General features: G+C 37.4%; 1 protein-coding gene across 5 annotated transcripts; it reads left to right on the top strand.

Moving 5' to 3' along the window:
- Positions 1-4,304: 4,304 nt before the first annotated feature.
- LOC131304233 (uncharacterized) lies at positions 4,305-17,287 on the top strand. 5 transcript variants are annotated; one of them, XM_058331386.1, is made up of 8 exons: positions 4,305-4,490; positions 11,766-12,109; positions 12,801-13,289; positions 13,397-13,546; positions 14,087-14,203; positions 15,215-15,262; positions 15,347-15,774; positions 16,461-17,287. In XM_058331386.1, the coding sequence occupies exons 2-8, from the start codon at positions 11,773-11,775 to the stop codon at positions 17,079-17,081; spliced, it is 2,190 nt and encodes a 729-aa protein (XP_058187369.1). In that variant the 5' UTR covers positions 4,305-4,490; positions 11,766-11,772; the 3' UTR covers positions 17,082-17,287. The 5 variants fall into 5 exon arrangements, with proteins under 5 accessions (XP_058187369.1, XP_058187374.1, XP_058187371.1 ...); XM_058331391.1 differs by lacking the exon at positions 4,305-4,490 and adding an exon at positions 7,723-8,140 and having other exon boundaries at positions 11,766-12,097; positions 12,924-13,289; XM_058331388.1 differs by lacking the exon at positions 4,305-4,490 and adding an exon at positions 7,723-8,140 and having other exon boundaries at positions 11,766-12,097.
- The last annotated feature ends 1,462 nt before the right edge of the window (positions 17,288-18,749 follow it).

The raw sequence follows: 18,749 nt of genomic DNA, 5'->3' as shown, positions 1-18,749 counted from the left end.
AAAAATGCTCAAACCAATTATAGTACAATAAAGAAAGAAATTCTTTCTATTGTTAAATGCATAAATAAATTTCAAGATGATTTGCTCAATCAACAATTTTTAATTAGAGTTGATTGCAGTGCTGCTAAACAAGTGTTGAAACAGGATATTAAAAATCTTGCTTCAAAGCAAATTTTTGCTCGTTGGCAGTCTGAATTATCTGCCTTTGATTTTGAAATTGAATACATTAAGGGAGAAAATAATTCTCTACCTGATTTTCTTACACGTGAATTTTTGCAGGGATGAATCATAATAATTTTGTTTTACAAAGAACAATATTATTGCAATATCTGAAATTGCAAAGAGCTGTTTTCAACTCCCATGTTGAAATGACAATTTTAAAATGGCCTCATACTCGTAGTAATGTCCTACGATGGGTTCATACCAGAGAGGCATTATTGAGACATTATCAAAAATATGGAACTGATGATGATGAAGACTGGGATACGGAATTTCTCCAGTTGACAATTGACAGGCTTCAATCGGAGCTAATATTATTATCTACTGATTAATTTTGCAGAATGAACAGACCACCGGATAGAGGGCGTGGTCGAGGAAATTCTCCTCGTGGCAGGGGTCGTCCAAAGGTGACCCAAGCAGAAGTAGAAGCCTACTTGAAGGCTCAGAGATTGCAATATCCATCTCTGCAAGAGGCCAATTTCGCCTCACCATCATCACCTTCAATGGCGGAGGTAGTTCAAACTGAAGAAATCTTCAGAACCTCAGAATTAACTGAGACAATTATGATCCTGGAATCTCAGGATGAGCAATTCAATGATCCTTGGGAAATTAAGTCCCGATACATGGATATAATGGGATATCCAGTTCCTGAAGGGAAATATCGTCCTTGCTATGAACAAATGCTAATTCAAACAGGATCAGTGGAATTTAGCCACACCTTCGAAAAAGTGGATCAAAAGAATGGTCCAATCAGTTATAGCAAAGCCATAATAAAGATGGTTATTCCAGTCCACAGATGGGGAATTCACCCACAAAAGTCAAGAATTCTGACTATGAAAAAGGACAATATAACATCCACAATTCAATATAATTATTGGGATTATATTGAAGCTTGGACCAAAGCTTTTTATTATCAAAATCCCAAGAAGAAACATTCTTGGTTTTTCAAGATATGTCCAAAATCTGTTGGACAAAATGATTTTCCAAATTGGTTCATATCTTGGTGGAATAAATTTGGACCTCATCCGGATTATCTTCCACAAGATTTACAAGAGGAAATAGAGTCCTTCATGAAATTTCAGTCTCAATTATGGGGACCCAATATTCCAAAAGGAAAATTATTCCTTCAAGCTATGGCATGCTGCGGAATTCCATGGATCTGGAGATGGGATATTCAAGTTGCCAAAGACAATTTTGGCTTTCCAATTCTAGAAAGATTCTACCAGCATAAATGGTGGAAAGGGCTCCAAATTGAAGAGCAACTAGCAATAATAAAATTGAAAAATCAAGAGTTAGCCAAGCAGGTTCAGCAGAGGGAAAAACCCTCAATCAAGAATCCGTTCTTGGAAATTTTGGCTCAAATAAGGGCTAAAAATTCATCTCTTTCTGATGAAGAAATTGTAATTAAGACAATGGATTATATGAAAGATCAATTTTTGCAATCGGTCAATCAAGCTTCCGATGATGCATCCATGACATCAGCCACCAGCAATGAGGCTGACAGTAATCCTTTTACTTGTCTTGCTGGCGAATCTCAAGACCCTTATGAAGAAGATCAGCATGAGCCCACATTGGGTGACTTTTGGGACAGCATGGTGGAAATTGTGACCACCCAAACCCGTAAAGGAAAAGAAAAGCGGGACCAATAATGGTTGCTTAGCTTAAAAGCAAATTTTTGCTTTTGTATTGAAGTATATTGAAAGCTCAATAATGGAGTATTTTCAAAGTTACTCAATAATAGAGTAAATTTCGGTGGAAAAGTTGGTCTGTCAATTTTTTCCACAGTTGTACAGTTGTTTTGTAATTATTTCTTTTCCTGTAGAGTCCTCTATATAAAGGACGCGTCTTCTTTTGTTTAGGCAGGTTTTTGGTTTTGCCCTCTCTCTCTGTAAAAACCAAGCTTTCGGTCTCTCTCTCTCTCTTGTAATATTTGCAGTCTCTTTCCCTCTAATAATAAGGTTTGTTCTTTCCCGATCCTCTGTATTGATTTCGTTTATAACTACTATTATCTTAATAATTTTGGTTTGATTTGATAAAAAGTTGGTTATTTTAAATTTCCATTTCTCAATTTTTTTCATAAATGAAAAATAAGCACATAACAATTGAAGTAGCCTAAAGAAAAAATACAAAATGATTGGTATACTTTGACTGTATTAGGTTAGAATTATTTCAACGTACAATTATGATGTATTAGAAAATAAAAACTTATAATATAATAAATATACGTTCGGATAAAAAATATACGTCTACTAAGTCGCCCCCCTAAGTTCAAAATCCTTACTTCACCACCTAGAATACACACCATTTAGGGTGGGTTTGGATTAAAAAGTTGAGTGACTTATTTTTTTGTCCTTATTTAAATTTTTTTTGCATTTGTTTGTTTTGTATCAAACTTTTGTGACTTATTGATTCGTCTCGACAATCGGAAAAGTAAAAAATTTTGATCCAAACTCATACTAATTTTTTGAATAAAGATAAAAATAAGTCAAAAAGTCAGCTTTTTTTTACTTATTCTTGTCTTTTTGAAAAAAATTATGAGTTTCGATCAAAATTTTTTACTTTTCCAATTCTTCTTGCCGAGACAAATCAATAAGTCACAAAAATTTGATGTAAAATTAATAAATGCAAATTTTTTTAAAATAAAAAAAAATTTATTGTTCCACTTTTAAAGTCAAATTAATGAGCCCTTTAGTGGGTGTGCACGATGGCTTTCTCCTCCAAAAGTGTCAAACGGGGCATGCTTGAGGAGCATATGGATGTTGTGCGGCTTGTTCCTCACATGCGCACCCATGTTGTGCGGCTTGGCTTGTCCGTAATTGAAGTCTTTAAAGAAAGTCTATTTCCCATTAGTTTAGTTTCACGACCAACATCTCCATTATCCTGGGTGCACATGCCTACCAAACTCCACTTCCCCTTTCCACAACCCGCGTGATATCGTGTTAATCAGCGTGTGACATTCTTTTTATCTTCGTGGCAAAGTCAGGATTTGAACTTGAAAGTAGCACCAAAAAAATCAATATACTTCCTCCATCTCAAAAGGAATATTCGATCTGTCAAATTAGGAACTTAATTAGAAAAGAATATGTAGTTATTTCTAACAAATTTAAACCTTATTAAAAAAATTAAAAGAACTCGATGATATCTAGTACCTTACGAATAAAATTTTGAATTATTTTGGATTAAATTTATTTTTTTAAGTTCTCATTTTGCGAACCGAACAATCTTTTTGAGACAGAAGAAGTATTTAATACCAAAAAAAAGTGTATGTCTACTAAAATTAGTCAATCATAATATCCCAAAAAAGAAACATATTTTCATAGGTTTTTTTTGTTGCCATACGATAGGATTTTAGGAGTTAGTAGTTACAACAGGAGTTGAGCACCTCTTTCATGAGGCCTCGAACTCAAGACCTCCCTTGACATGGAGAGTAAGCAACCAATCACACTAAACGGTGTTCCTCCATGTTGTCATAGGTTATATATATTCTCCCATCAACAATAATAATAATAAAAGCCATTAAAGTTGGTGGATATTACGAAATAAAGCTGGGTTTTTTTTGTTGGGAGGTTAGGTCCTTGAATGCTCCGCCCCTGTTAACAGTTGTTTATTGTGTTCATTCAAGGAAAGAGTGTGAAAATGCATTATTTCTTCTTCTTTTTCAAAAAAAAAAATATGGAAACCAATTAGACTTACATGATCAATCAAGCCTGCAGGGAGGCCAAATGCACAACGGAATAGGAGTAATAACATAGGGATAGATCAATCAATGATGCACAAAAGTTAATGTTGTCTCTGTGTAATATATGTTTCGATAGATAGCATCAACGTTTTCAATCTTGGCAGAATGTACCGGGCTTTCTGATTAGCCGTTTCATACCGCAGCACCGCAGAGACTATAAATTGCTTCCGTACGGCCAGTTCCCGATGCATATGGTTTCGTATCGGATTTGCGATCCAAGTCAAAACCGGACACCAAATTAAAATGTTTTCAAGGTTTTTTTCCATAAAAAATGGTTTAGCAAAAATGGAAGAAAAAGGAGGGAAGGATCCTAAACCGCCCACATTACGCGGGGAATGCACTGGAGTTTTTCTTCAACAACCCACTGGTGAATGCGGCTCGGTGGAGAGAACCACTTCGCTATTCTTCTCCTTCTACTATAAATAGTATGCACAAGCAAGGGAAGAGCCAAAACGAGCGGATAACAGGGGAAAAAGAGTCAAAAGACGCACAAAAAAACATTGAAGTCTTTTCTGGTTTAAGGAACTTACAGGTATTACCTTTACTCTCTCTCTCTCTCTCTCTCTCTCTCAGTATCTGGTTTCCTTTTCTGAGCCATGGCTTTCAAACTCTTTGCCCTATATAGTCTACATGAAAACAAAAGAAAATAAGAAGTCTCTCAGCTCTCTGGTTTCTCCTCGCAATAAGTCTAGGTTTACAACAATTTAACCACAACCCCTTACATACACGTGGAGGCGTGAGAGATTGTGGCTGGGTCGTGATTGAATTGTTGTGTATGTACTCACTATGTAGCATGGTTGTTCTCCTTGTAAATATATATATTTTTTCCATTGGAGCGTTCTTTTTTACAACCTACGTGTCACCTCTCTCCTCATAAGAGGTAGTTTCTCGAGTCAATATACTAATTGAATGAGCGGCGGGTTCTGGAGACATATATTTTGATACAAAAAAAAAAAAAAATAGAGCCTCACGCTAATAATTAGAGCCGTTTAATTTGTTTAAAACATGTGTTTAAAAGTTGCCATGAAAAATTAACTTATTTAGATATCGGTATGTGCTTGATTGATTGATTCATTTTTTATTCCTATCAAATTTAGGAACAAATATTGATCAAGCCCTTAACACAAAATATGTGTTTCCAGAACCGCCTCAATGAATAAAGTTATGTTTTCACTGATTTTTAGACAAGTTATTCTACTCATAATCTCACATGCATCAAGTTATCTAGTGTGCGCGGGTCCCACCAAAAGATGTGAATGTGTATGTAAAGTGTTTGTGATTGAATAATAATTGATATACTAGTCAGCAAAAATAATTTTGAATATTGTCATTAATTTGAAGACAAAAATTTAGGAAAATCCCATTTTATTGCTCTAGCAGAGGATTTGACTATTATGGTTTACTATTAATAGGGAGGGTTCTTTGCCATTGTTCTAGCAGATGATTCGTTTAAAACTGGGGATGAGGCAAAATCGAAAGATGGCCTGACCCCATAAGAGAGTATGTGCGTGTCTACAACAATCGAAAGATCCAAATTTTAGATTATAATTTCAGATCTGCTGCTGTCGATAGCTTGTATTCAATTTTTTTGTGACTTTTTAACTCGACATTTTAATAGAAAACCTAAAATATTAACTATGCCTACGATATAGAGTTGTCAAACATGTCTAATTACTTATTAGTTGATACATTTATAGTTTTAAGTGTTCAGAATTCAGAATTCTTTCATTAAAATGGAGGCTTAAAAAATAAATTAAGTATATAGCTGCCCACAAATTATTGCTGAATTTGTTAATACTTGTATATCTTTTCAACTTAAAAAGTTCAAGTTTTCATAATTTTTCTCAGTTTCAATTTTATCAATAAGCACTCTTGTAAAACAGCCCCTTATGTGTTGTATAATCTTTAAGTACTGTTCAGTTTGTTGTGAATGATGTGTGAAAAATAGATTCCTTGAAAAAGTGAAGTGAGATGAAGTAAATGAAAATAAATTTATTTTCCTGTGTATGTGTTCTCTTGACATTTTGCAGGAAAGTGTTTTATATTGAGAAAATTGAAGCTGTTGGTCCTACATTTTTGGTAACTGAACACATAGAAAGTTACATAAAAGTTGATTTTTTCATCATTTCTCATACTTTCCGTGCAACTGAACAGGCCTCTTAGAATTTCGAAAGTAACTTTTAATTTTCAAATGAAAATGTAGGGGGCAAATTGAAAATATGGCCCTGCACCTAGAGGGGACTCCACCTTTGGGGTTGGGCCGTCAAATGAACACCCCAACATAATTTTTTTATTTTTTGAACTTTTTCTTGTAGTAATTGTGTTTAAGGCTTTATTTTTTATTTTTTGCTAAAAGTTGAGAGGTAGTGTTCATCAAAAGATCTTCATAAGCGCATAGATGCGCCCCCTATAGAATGAGAAGAAATCCCCCAAAGAAGAACAAACCCCCCGAAGGAGGACATTATTAAAACAAATAACAAAATAAAAGAAGCACCGCCGAGACATCCGCTGCTACTCTTTCACAACCACCTTGATAGACTGGCAACCACCACCTATGCTTCACGAAATAGGAACACATCGTTGGGAGGTGGTCGCGGTAGATGGCGTCAGGTCATAGATTTGAGAAGATAGAGGCTGAGAACGGTGGTGTTTTACCTGCAACCGAAGCTCGAACGTCGCTGAAATATGATTTGGTTGAAAAGTTCCCAATGGACGCTTGAACTGCAGTTGCGGGATTGAGAGAGAAGACGGTTTGACTGTAAAGAGAAGAGAACATAGGGAGAGAGATCGTGGGGGATCCCTCCCCTCCCGCCGCCTAGGGGGGGGGGGGGGGGGGGGGGGGGGCTGTTCGCAGCTAGAGTTTGGAGATTTTTAGAGAGATCGAGCCCTGAGAGAGAATTAGGCTTTATTTGAATACTCAACTTTATACTCTGAACACCCATCAATTTACATAATTCATAATTGAACATCTAACACATTAACCCAAACAAGGTGCATATTTTTAATGACAAAAATTGAAGCAAAATAGAGAATAAGGAATAATTTTTTGGTATCAGCATCATGCTCTGGCCATCTCTTTGAACGAAAGTCAACTCTATATTTCTGAAGAGAAGATAATGTTCAAAAATATTTGTGCACACCTATTCGCCCTAAAAGAACTGAAAAGTCTATGCACACATATAAATAAGGTACATATTTTACACAGATTTTTTGTGGGGCCCACCTCAGGTCTCACACAAACGATCCGAGCCATTCATTAAATGTAGAATATTTTTTCAAGAGCTTTCGCAAAAAATTAGCTCAATCTGATATCTATAAATGTACGATCCAATCATTTAACTATTCATTATCTAGAAATCAAAATGAAAAGAAAGATGATTGGATCGAGTATCTATAAGTATCGGATTAAGCTGATTTTAGCGATGGCCTTTGAAAAAATATTTTGCATTTAATTAACGGCTCGAATCGTTTGTGTGAAACCTAAGGTAGATCCCACAAAAAATCTGTATAGAATATATTCCTATTTATATGTGTGGGTAGCAGCATTGTAAAACAACACTCCATTAGTAGATTTGTCGGCCAACTTAATCTTGCTTGGCTCAAAACGTAAAATTTCATCGAAAACAGTCGTAAAATTTCATGTACTTTCTATGTTTCCTAATACATTAGCATTATTCTTACTACTATATAAAAATTAAAAAGGTTTATTTATGCTACAGTACTGGTTAAAAGAAAAAAAAAACTAATGGAGACCAAGTAATTATTTTTTTGAAATTTTTGGAGCCGCCGTTGCCCGCACCTCAATGCCACCGCGAACCCGATACAGCGCCACCATCTCTACCAGCTCAAGTAGGCCTAAGCTTCCAATCCGACCCTCTAAAGGCATAATCGCAGCTTTCAACAGAGTACAACTCGGGAAAATTAACGTCCGTGGTTAAACAATAGGAAAACGGTGACGGTTGCGGAGAAGCAATTGTGAATATTAAAGCTAATTTTGGATTCCCCGCACGGACTGGATTTATGAATCTAAAAACGGCATGGAAATGGGGGTTCAGAATGCCGAAACACAAGCGATTGCCAAACCATTTCGGACGGCGAGAACAGTCGGATGCATGCAAATTGATGTTCGAAATACAAAGGATGTACAGCTGCCAAAGCCCTAGCTTCGCCAACTTACTAGTTGTATGTTTATGCCATCTCCTTCTGTTGAATTCTTTATTTGTCTAAGTGTTTGGTTAGCTTACACGTAACTTGATTAATGCTAAGGGCCCAATTTCACAGCTCATCTGCGGAGAGCCCATTGAAGCCAGAGTAGTTGCCCCGTATGGAGTGGTCCCAAAGGAGTTGGTAGCCTCTCCGTGATTGAAGCCAGAGTAGTTGCTCAGTATGGAGTGGTCCCAAAGGAGTTGGTATCACTTGTGAGGTTTCGAACGCAAGACCTTACAGGGAGTATATCCTAAATCCCAGGTCTTGAACACCACGCAAGGGGTTGTTATTTCCCTTCCACCTCTCTGTAATGTCTCGTGGTAGGGTTCTCATCCGTAAGACTGATCATTGATTAGAGATCAATTGTTGAGAAAACTTAAAGTTGAGGTGTTCGCTAGTTGGCCTGGCGTTGTCAAGAAAAGAAAAAAATTTGGCCAAATCACAATTCATAATGCTCGAAGAACAATCGAGTAAAGAAGGCAAATTGAAAAAACACGCAGGATTTTGTTCCAGTGGTGACAAAATCATTCTTTGACTTAACCCAATTACGAGAATCATGGAGATTTTGACTGTGTACATAGCAACGCATAGATGCTGATGTGATGATTAACGCTTTCCCATTTCTTGTGCCAAATTGGCTTGAGAAGGATAAAGCTATTTATTTGGCTTGACAAATGGCAAACCGTTAGAGCCTAGAGGTCATGTTTCGAGACTCTTGCCAAATAATGGTTTTCCCAAGATAAATTACTTGTCATTGGAGAGCTCTTATAAAGGGATTAACTAATACCAAATAGAGGGTTGTATTAGCAGGTTCAAGTTCAACTAAGGATGGACTGAAGGACGGATGAGCCCAGGCGACAACCTACCTAAGTTTCAAATTTGCTTAGATTTGTTGTAGTTTAGTTTCATGAATTTTAAATTATGTAAATTCGCTCACCTAATGTATTTTTGAAAAATCTAACACCTGCCCACCAATGACTTTTGAAATTAATTTAGTTGCCAACCTCCTTAAATTGTTTGCATATATGTTTGTATATTACCATGTTTAGTAATTGTATATGTTCATCAATTATATGTACAGGAGTTTCTTGTAGATATTTTTTACAATTTTATATTGGCTGAAATTGATATCATCTTATGTATGTTAATTTATTTTTTTTCAAGTTCGCCCACCCAATGTTAAAATCCTATGTCCATCATTGGGTTCAACTCTAGATTTGATTACTTATAAGCTAAGTATCTCTCTTTATATTTGCTCTGCCCAAATTATTTTATCCAAACATCCCTATCCATGATCCCTTTTTCTTCCAATCCTTTTTGAAATCAATCTGGATATCAATGTGCCCATTTGTTGCAACTGGTCAAGGAGGTATGAATCGATAGCTGGACTAAAAAGAAAAGGTAAGAGAAATATAAGAGGACAATGAAATGAGTCAATAAACCTACAGAGTTAAGTTTGCTCTTCTTTTCGACCATCTCTCAGAAAGCTGTAGGCTTTTCCCAAGGTATTTGCCTTGCCCGCTAACACGATATACAATCCCTGGTTGCACTACTTTAACCTATTGATTTCATGTGCTTGTCTTTAATCAAAGAGTCTTCTTGCAACATGAACAAAATCATTATCAGACAGTATTTGGTCAACGTCTGACAATATCATATTATCATCTCTTTCCTAAAGCTACAAGTTAATGTAAAATTGTCATATAGTATTGACAGAATGAAAAATAGAACTAACACAACAGAACTACGTGGATTTTGTGCGCAAAAAGTTCCAATAGAGTGAACGTATTAAATAACACATACTCTAAACACTTTACAATGTTGTGCAACACATTCTAATTGATGTTAGGAACCTAGCTCATGTTCTTTTCAATTGTTATTATAACTTCCATCATTCCAGCACACTCTGTGCAAATATCAGTCCAGTTATTGATAGGGGAGTGATTTTGGCACTCCCCAGGGGAGTGTGGTTATCAATTTGGGGAGTGCCAAAATCAATTCCCTTATTGATATTATCCTAATTTCCTAAATTTGTCATCTGGTCATGAATAATCTTTTGTTCTCAGGGCCATTCGTATTAAGTTAACATTTCCAAACTAAAAAGTTGTGTACTGGAAGTGAAACGTTGAACTTAGGAGTTGCCTTATTGATATTATCCTAATTTCCTAAATTTGTCATTTGGTCATGAATAATCTTTTGTTCTCAGGGCCATTCGTATTAGTTAACATGTCCAAACAAAAAAGTTGTGTACTGGAAGTGAGACGTTGAACTTAGGAGTTGAAGAATACTGTGGATGTACCTTGTCCACCATAAAGAATGTGAAGTAGGATCTCACTTCCATATTTAATGAACTGTACTGTTATCTGGAAAAGTAAAAGAATGAAAAGCTCACCTAGCTTGTCATGTTCATAAGATTAGAGAAAGAGATAAAAGGCTACCAAAAGAAAATTGAAAAGATGGAGGACTAGTGAGTATGTGTTAGGTTTACTGATTCCAAATGTTAACCTTTATAGTTAGTCAAAGGTTAGGATAGCTTAAGAGGTAAGATATAGTCATGTAGTTTAATCTTTATCACCATTTCTCGATAAATGGTTCATCTACTAGAAGTGTTATCATGTACATTTGTTGTGCATACATCCGTTGTTGCATATTCATTTTTCTCCTGCCCTGTTATATTACACTGTTCCTGTCTTTCACCTAAATTTGATGGAATGTTTAATCTTGCCTTCTTATGTTGCCATAACTTCCTGAATCTAGGAACTGCCCAAGAACTGCCCAAATACTGGTTGAGAGATCAAGGGGAGACCAATATAGATCCTTATATAAACCAAAACATGTTTGGCCCGGTCCTTCTTGTTTTTTCTGCGTTTTTCACTCTCCCATTGAGAAATCACAATTTCTTACTCGTAGAGTTTTCCAATGTAAACCTCTTGAGCCCCCACTGCTTTGTGCAGCAAGAAGCCATAAAAGGCACTAAAATACACAGCGAAGACTGCAGTCATGGAAATGTCCAATCCTGGCTGCACCTTTGCTAGTGTTTCAAGTTCTATTTTGGTTTCTTCCCGATCATGCAGCTCAAGAGTTGGAGTGTTAAACCCTCTTCCCAAAACCTACCTAGTTGATGGTTTGTTGTTCATGCATCAATAAGAACAATGAACCAATGATATAGAGTAGAGGCTAACCTTCCCACTTAGTAGTTAGTACATTAGCCCCCAAACCCAAGTGGCGACTCCAATATGCAGACCTTCCTTTTATAACTTAATGGCCATAATTGCAATGTGAATAATTTGTCTTTCCACAAAAAAAAAAAAAAAAATGCATATGTAAGGCCATTTTCAAGCAGACCAGCATTTTCACCAGGGAAATTTGAGGCAAGTTAGAGCTTGTTGAATGTACAGAAATGACTATGACATGGATTCTCTTACTCGTATTAACTGCTACTAAAGGACTAATTTTTTACGTGGTGCTCTTTTCTGTATATGATGTATTTATGTCAAATTCGAAGGAATTTCCACATGGCTTTGCACATGCACCATGTGACACCATTTTCTTCCTCCAAACTCAGGTCTAATTTTCTGTTTATCTTTCTATACTCCTTTAGAGCAAGCATGGGAAGTGCAAGCATAGCAATGCTTGGAATTGTTCATGAACAACTCACAGAAGATAACTATGAATACTGGAAAGTATGCTTGAAAAGGTACTTGGTCGGTCAAGGCTTGTGGGATGTTGTAACTGGGAAGATACCTCAACCAGTGAAAGATGCTGATGACTATGAGGACTGGACAAAAAAGAATGCAGTGGCTTTACATGCCATTCAATTGTCATGCGGACCAGACATATATAAAAAGTTCAGGAAAACTACTTCTGCCAAAGATGCATGGGAGCACCTGGCTCCATCACATTTGAGACGACGAGATGACCACGAAGATTCGGGTGAAGAAAATGGTAAGAAGTCTTAAAAGTACAGTATCATGACGTACTCGTTAAGCATAAAACAGTAATTCCTAAGAAAATTTTGAATTTTTACTCATTCACGCCCTTTATGTTTTGTCATCTCATTTTTTTTCCCTTTCCCCAATTGCAACAACATGTTAACAAAGTACGCCTACTTTTGCATATGTTTTGGAGTCCAGCATTCATTTCCAAGGAACCTTACTGATTGATTGCACAATTCTTGTATCAATTGTTGCACTATATGTTACACTTTGAAAGCCTTGGTATCTTATTGCCTTGCCAGTCTTAACATTCGCGCCTCAAACTTCGTAATTATCTATGGCCCAAAAAAACCAGAAGCATACATTTCTAAGCACTTTGATGAATTCCCTTTTCCATGCTTGGTGACTTCTTCTAAAGCAACTTCTCTGCTTCAAGTTTAAGATTAACTTAGGTGAAAGGTTTACCAAGAATATAAGATCATTCAGCTTCTGCTTGCGACCACTAGTCCCACTAATGCTGTTAAGTCTCTATCCACTCCTTCACAGGTACAGGATAGAACCACCAACGCTACTACCTTCTTTTCTTTACATTATTCTGTTCTTTTTATCGTTCTCTTTATTTGCATTCCAGTCTTCCCATCTTTTTTCATACTTCCTTCCATTGTCCTTTTCATAGTAACTCGAAAAGAATTGTTCCCCAGATAAGTTTCATCACCTTAGTTATCAGACCTTGTACAACGCAATTGAAAATGGGGATTGGAAAGAAACAAAAAGATTACTTGATCTGCATGACAACGCTGTCAGTGCGAGGATTACATCCACAGGGGATACAGCTCTTCATGTTGCGATTCTGGCTGGACATTTAGGGATTGCAGAGAAGTTGGTGAAAGTAATGTCAGTAGATGACTTGGAAATCACAAATGAATTCGGTAGCACAGCCCTCTCTCTTGCTGCCATCAGTGGATGCACAAAATTAGCCAAAGCAATAGTGAACAAGAATCCCAAGTCGGTTACAATTTCAAGTGATCAACATATTGATGGTGCCATCCCTGTTATTGTGGCTTCTTTATATAACCGGAAAGATATGGTACATTACCTCTACAAAGTAACACCCATTGATGAGCTAAGTCCAGAGAGAGGCCACTATGGTTCCACGCTGCTGCATTGCCTGATCAGTGCCGAAATCTATGGTTAGTGTACACACTTATCTTTATCTATAATTATCTGAAGCTTGTTCTTTCCTATCGCATAAGATGCTTAAGTAATTAATCCTAAAGCTTGTTCTTTCTTATCACAGATGTTGCTTTGGAGCTACTGGAAGAGTACCCAAAATTGGGTCTTACTAAAGATCGTTTCGGAAAGTACACCCTTAGAATATTGGCTCAAAAGCCATCTGCATTTCCAAGTGGCACTAAACTCGTGTTTTGGAGAAGATGGATATACTCATGTGAGTTCCCCTGTTTATAACTTTCTATGCGAACAAGGCTTGCTCAAATTTTGATTACGAAATATTTGAGACACGGTTATATGTACACAGTTCAGCACCACTCTAGATGTAAATGGGATTTTGGAGTATGCTCATCTAAACCAATAACATGAATTTATCCTCTCCTGTCAAACTCTTGGGGAGACGGTTATTTTGTAAATTGTGTATTTTAGCTGTAGATTATTGATATTTTTAGTTATAATGAGAATGAATCTTGCATTCTCCAGTTTATTTTGCAAAATGCATTTTGATGGAGTAGATTTTGTAATTGGTTCCCAAAAACCCATAATTTTCTTTGCTCTCGCTAAACGCTAATAATTGGTTCTCTTACTATCAAGAAAATGTTTGAAGAATTCATGATTACTTCGCCACACAGTCAAGTGTGATCCACTCTATTAATTGATTAAAATAAATTCTTTATGTGGTTTTGTATCTATGTATTTATGTAGTTACAAAATTGATGGTGTGGCATGACTTCGTTTACTTATACTTTAATGGCAGGTATCAATGTACATATATTGCCACATCGTACTGGACCATTACCATTATCAAGTGATGAAGAGAATACGAGAGGAGTCCAACAACCACCATATCGTAGAGGAAATATAATTAGCAAAGGCAAGTTGACTAGTCTGTGTGTGTGTGTGTGTGTGGATGGGTGTATAAATGCTTTCGTCGATCCCAGCTATATGCGACGAAAGCAGGGCTACTTCATTCAAATATTCTATTACCTCACGGTTCATTATGGATGGACAGGCATTTGTTAAATATTCACATTCAAGCCGGTGTTAATAAATGATAACTTTCGTACACCATGTCATAGGGTTTATCAAATAAACTATTCTTGAAATCCTAGAACAAGCCAGGGAAGTACAAACAGACCCTATGTATTGGACCTATTTGAAACAGATTAAGTAAAGAGTTTATCTGTTTATGGAATGCAATTTGAATGGCAATAACCAAAAGTGTCAGAATCTCAAAACTTCGAATACCATTTTCGTCATCTTCCCGTTAATGTAAGTAATTTGACAGATCAAGAAAATGGATAATGATTCCCCTGCTGCTACTTCTCAGGGGTTTGGTGAATCAGTGGGTTCCGTTGGTTGAAGAATCATGGGGCTTTTTTTGCTGTTTGGTATTGGTCTTGTGTTTTCAGTAGGCTTCTTACGATAATTGGCGTAGGCATGTAATTGGTTCTTGGCCTCAAGCAGTCAAGCCTTCAACATGAGGGGTGCTTGCTTGGTGGAGTTTTTTTTTTCCTCCTGACGAATGGTCTACTCTTGAAAACTATACACAAATGAATATTCTCGACTTCCACCCTTATCAAAACAATGTTCGGCACTTCCAACAAAAAAAAAAGGTTTTGCAAAATAAGTTGGATTCGGCTGGCATTGTGATATTGACAAGATAATTTATGCGAGGGCATTTTTTATTTTTTTTGATCAGCATGCGAGGCATTTAAGCTGAATTTATTCAACAAGTGGTGATACTCGACAGTATCCCATGCTAAATGCATTTTTATTCGACAAAATACACAGAGACATTCTCTTAGAGAAATTTTCAGCTGACACTTGTTAATGTTAGGCTCGCTTATGATGTATAACTGTTCATATATGTCTTTTTTTGCAGCAATGAGCCTGTTCGGAGAACTGGTTTCAGGCCTCTTGAAAAACTTTGGTATGAAGATACTCTAGATGAAATTCTCATTTTTACATGGGACTTCACTTTGTCTTTAACATAGATTTTTTGTTTGAATTGCAGTCCCAGATTTATATCATAGAAAGTTGGTACATCGTGAAGCCCTCAGAATCCTCAGTTGCATTTGTAAGGGGATACCAAAATTGAGTGAGTCACAACTTTCTGATATTGGAATTGATGAAATGATCTATGATGCCGTTAAGCATGGGATATTGGAGTTTATTGTTGAATTAATAAAATGTGATCCTCCAATCATATGGAGAAAAGACAGTAAAGGTAGAACAATTTTTGCACATGCGATTATCTTGCGGCAAGAGAAGATCTTTAGCCTCATACATGGATTTGGAACGAGGAAGAACATTATGGCACACCGACATGATATATTTGGTAACAACTTTTTGCATCTAGCTGCCAAGTTGTCTCCTCCTGGTCAGCTTGAACGTGTCTCTGGGCCAGCTCTACAAATGCAAAGGGAACTTCAATGGTTTAAGGTAGTCATATCCAAAATTTTGTTCAGCTAATGTCTTTTTGTTAAACAAAGGGTAAATAAACTTTCTCCCTCAATAATATGACCTATCGTGAACCCAATTTTTTTTCTTTATGCTTCTTCATAGATTGATTTTTTGTCAATGTCCCCCAAAGAAAGGCGTCATCACAATAAATGTCGTCCCACTTGACCCTTTCAAATATTCGACCTTTCTCAGTTTCGCCTCTTAAGTAATACACTTTTACCACTTTGGCCCTTTCAACAAATGTCATTTTTCGTTGAGAAGTTGGCAGTACTTGTCCCTGGGATTACAGTGCCGAAATTGACTACTTAAGAACTAAATAGAAACCAAACATTTCGTTTAAGAGCTAAAGTGAGAATGAGGTAACTTTCTAGGGGTGAAGGGTTTATGCTGTGTTTGGCTGAGTTTTTGAGAAACTTTATGAGAGTAATAATTGGAAGTAGGGCTAATGAGTGGAGGGAGATAGAGAGAGAAATGAGAATAATGATTGATTAGATGGTCATAATTTTGAATCTTCGATAGCCTTACCATTGAACTGGAGATCTCTCGAATTGTAATTTTTTGTTTGTCTGAGTGGCATGTGTTTCCACATTGCTCCTTTTTCCAGCCATAAAGCATGGCCCTGCTTAATTTGCGCCTTAATATATTTGTTCTATGTAATTATCTAGGAGGTTGAGAATATGGTGCAACCCAAGTGCAAAGAAGAAGTCAATGAAAACAGCAAAACACCTGTAACTCTATTCACTGAGGAGCACAAAGAGTTAGCAAAAGAGGGAGAGAGGTGGCTGAAGAGTACTGCAGCATCAGGCATGGTTGTCGGCACCCTCATTGCTGCTGTTATGTTTACAACGGCTTTTACTGTTCCTGGAGGTAATGATGAGAAGACTGGCCTGCCTATATTTCTGAAGTATGAGGCATTTACGGTTTTTGTCGTGTCCAACGCATTGTCGATGTTTGCAGCATCCACCTCAGTGTTGATGTTTTTAGGAATTCTCACAGCCCGTTACGCAGAAAAGGATTTCTTTCGCTCTTTGCCGATGAAAGTGATCATGGGTCTTTTCTGCCTGTTCTTGTCCATCGTAACCATGATGGTAGCCTTCGGATCTGCCATATATATGACGCTCAATGATCGTTTATCTTGGGTTGACATTCCGGTTATCTTTCTTGCGCTCATACCCATAACACTTTTCTGTATGTTGCAGTTTCCTCTTCTTATTCATATAATCCATTGCACGTTTGTGTCTACCATCTCGAGCAAACCCAAGAAACATCCCCTTGGAGTTTGCTGAAGTTTGGATGTGATGTTTCTTTACTTTGGCTGCCAAATTCAACCATCTATGGATAAACTTGTCAAGAGGTAGTTGAAATAACTATTGTGATTCTCTGGAGTATATGCTTGTAACTTCATGCAGTTCACATTGTCGAATTCATGGTTTAAGATTTCAAGAACAAGGCATTTTGTGTTCTAGTCAAATTAAATTGGTCTTCCGTGCAAGTTGTCTTCATGCAGTTCACATTGTCTAATCCATGGCACCAAACCATGGATTAGAGTTGTTGGGCCATTTAATTAAGGCCCAGTTAATTATTATCCCAGTAAGGTAAAAGGTTTGGGCCTTTTCCGTATATTGTTTGGGGAACTTTCTGGCCGGTCCTGTTTGGATGATGAATAGCCTACTAGGTCTTGCCTAAAGAGCTTATAGCCCAGTAAGTCATCTTCATTATTTTGTAGACAAAAATACCTATTGTAAAAAAAAAAAGCGATTGGAGAGAGATGATCCAGCCACCAACACCACCAACACCACGCTGCTGCTACCGCCGCCGCCACCACCACTCCACCCCACCATCGCCACCGCCACCACCACCACAACCATGCCGCAACCACCACCACCAACCCTACCACATCGCCACCACCCCCACCATCGCCACCACCATGCTGCCACCACCACATTGCCACCACACCACCGTGTCACCACCACCGCTGCCACCATGCGACCAACACCACCACCGCAGCCACCACTACCAAAATTAATAGTGTTAATTTTTGTCTAAATTAACAGTCGACCCATACAACCTCCTACACCACCACCACCACAACGCCGCCACCACTTCCACCACCACACCATCACCACCACGCTGCCACTACCATTGCCACCACAATCACCACTACCATGCCGCTGCCACTGTCGCTGCCGCCGCTGCCACAATTAACAGTGTTAATTCCTCTCTAAATTAATGGTGCTAATTTTTTATAAATTTACACCACAATTAACAGTGTTAATTAACAGTTGGCCTATATAACCTCTTATACCGCCACTCCACCACCACCGCCGCCACCACCACCATCACCACCACGCCACCTGTCACACCCTCATTTTCAACATAAATATACAAGATTCCCATAAATAAGCCTTGCCATAATCCGTACGATAACCAAAATAATGTAGAATTTCCAAAATATTATGCCTTTGGCTCCGAGGCCCAAATTAACACAAGTACTGAATATTCAAGAGTTAAGGATTACAATATTCCACAGTCAAAAGATTTACAATTAAAGTTACAAATACATCTTCAAAAGAGATTTACAAAGATGCCTAAGTAACTCTTCAATCGTTAGCTTTCAAAATAATTCCACCTCCAAGCATTCCAACCATGCACGCTATTGCCCAGTGTTAGTATCTAAAATTGATAATAGGCTTGAGCTACACTAGCCCAGTAGAAAATTCTACTCAAACATTATGTGCAAGAGGAGTGCAAGAATGATCACAAGGCAAGAACGAGATTTAGACCGCATAACAGACAATAACCAAGGCTTAACAATCCCACGTACTCGATACGAAATTTAGTATACACCTCACCCTTTAACTGTTTCAACTTTCTGTGTGTCCAATGTCATTTCGCGTCGTGTGTCATGAGCCGAAGCTCCTGCCGGGCTAATTATGGGACCCCGATACCCCCTG

Source organism: Rhododendron vialii, chromosome 10a (genome assembly GCF_030253575.1).
Source record: "Rhododendron vialii isolate Sample 1 chromosome 10a, ASM3025357v1".
Taxonomy (NCBI): Eukaryota; Viridiplantae; Streptophyta; class Magnoliopsida; order Ericales; family Ericaceae; genus Rhododendron; species Rhododendron vialii.
The sequence above is the reverse complement of the archived record's forward strand: the minus strand, read 5'-3'. Positions and strand labels throughout refer to the sequence as shown.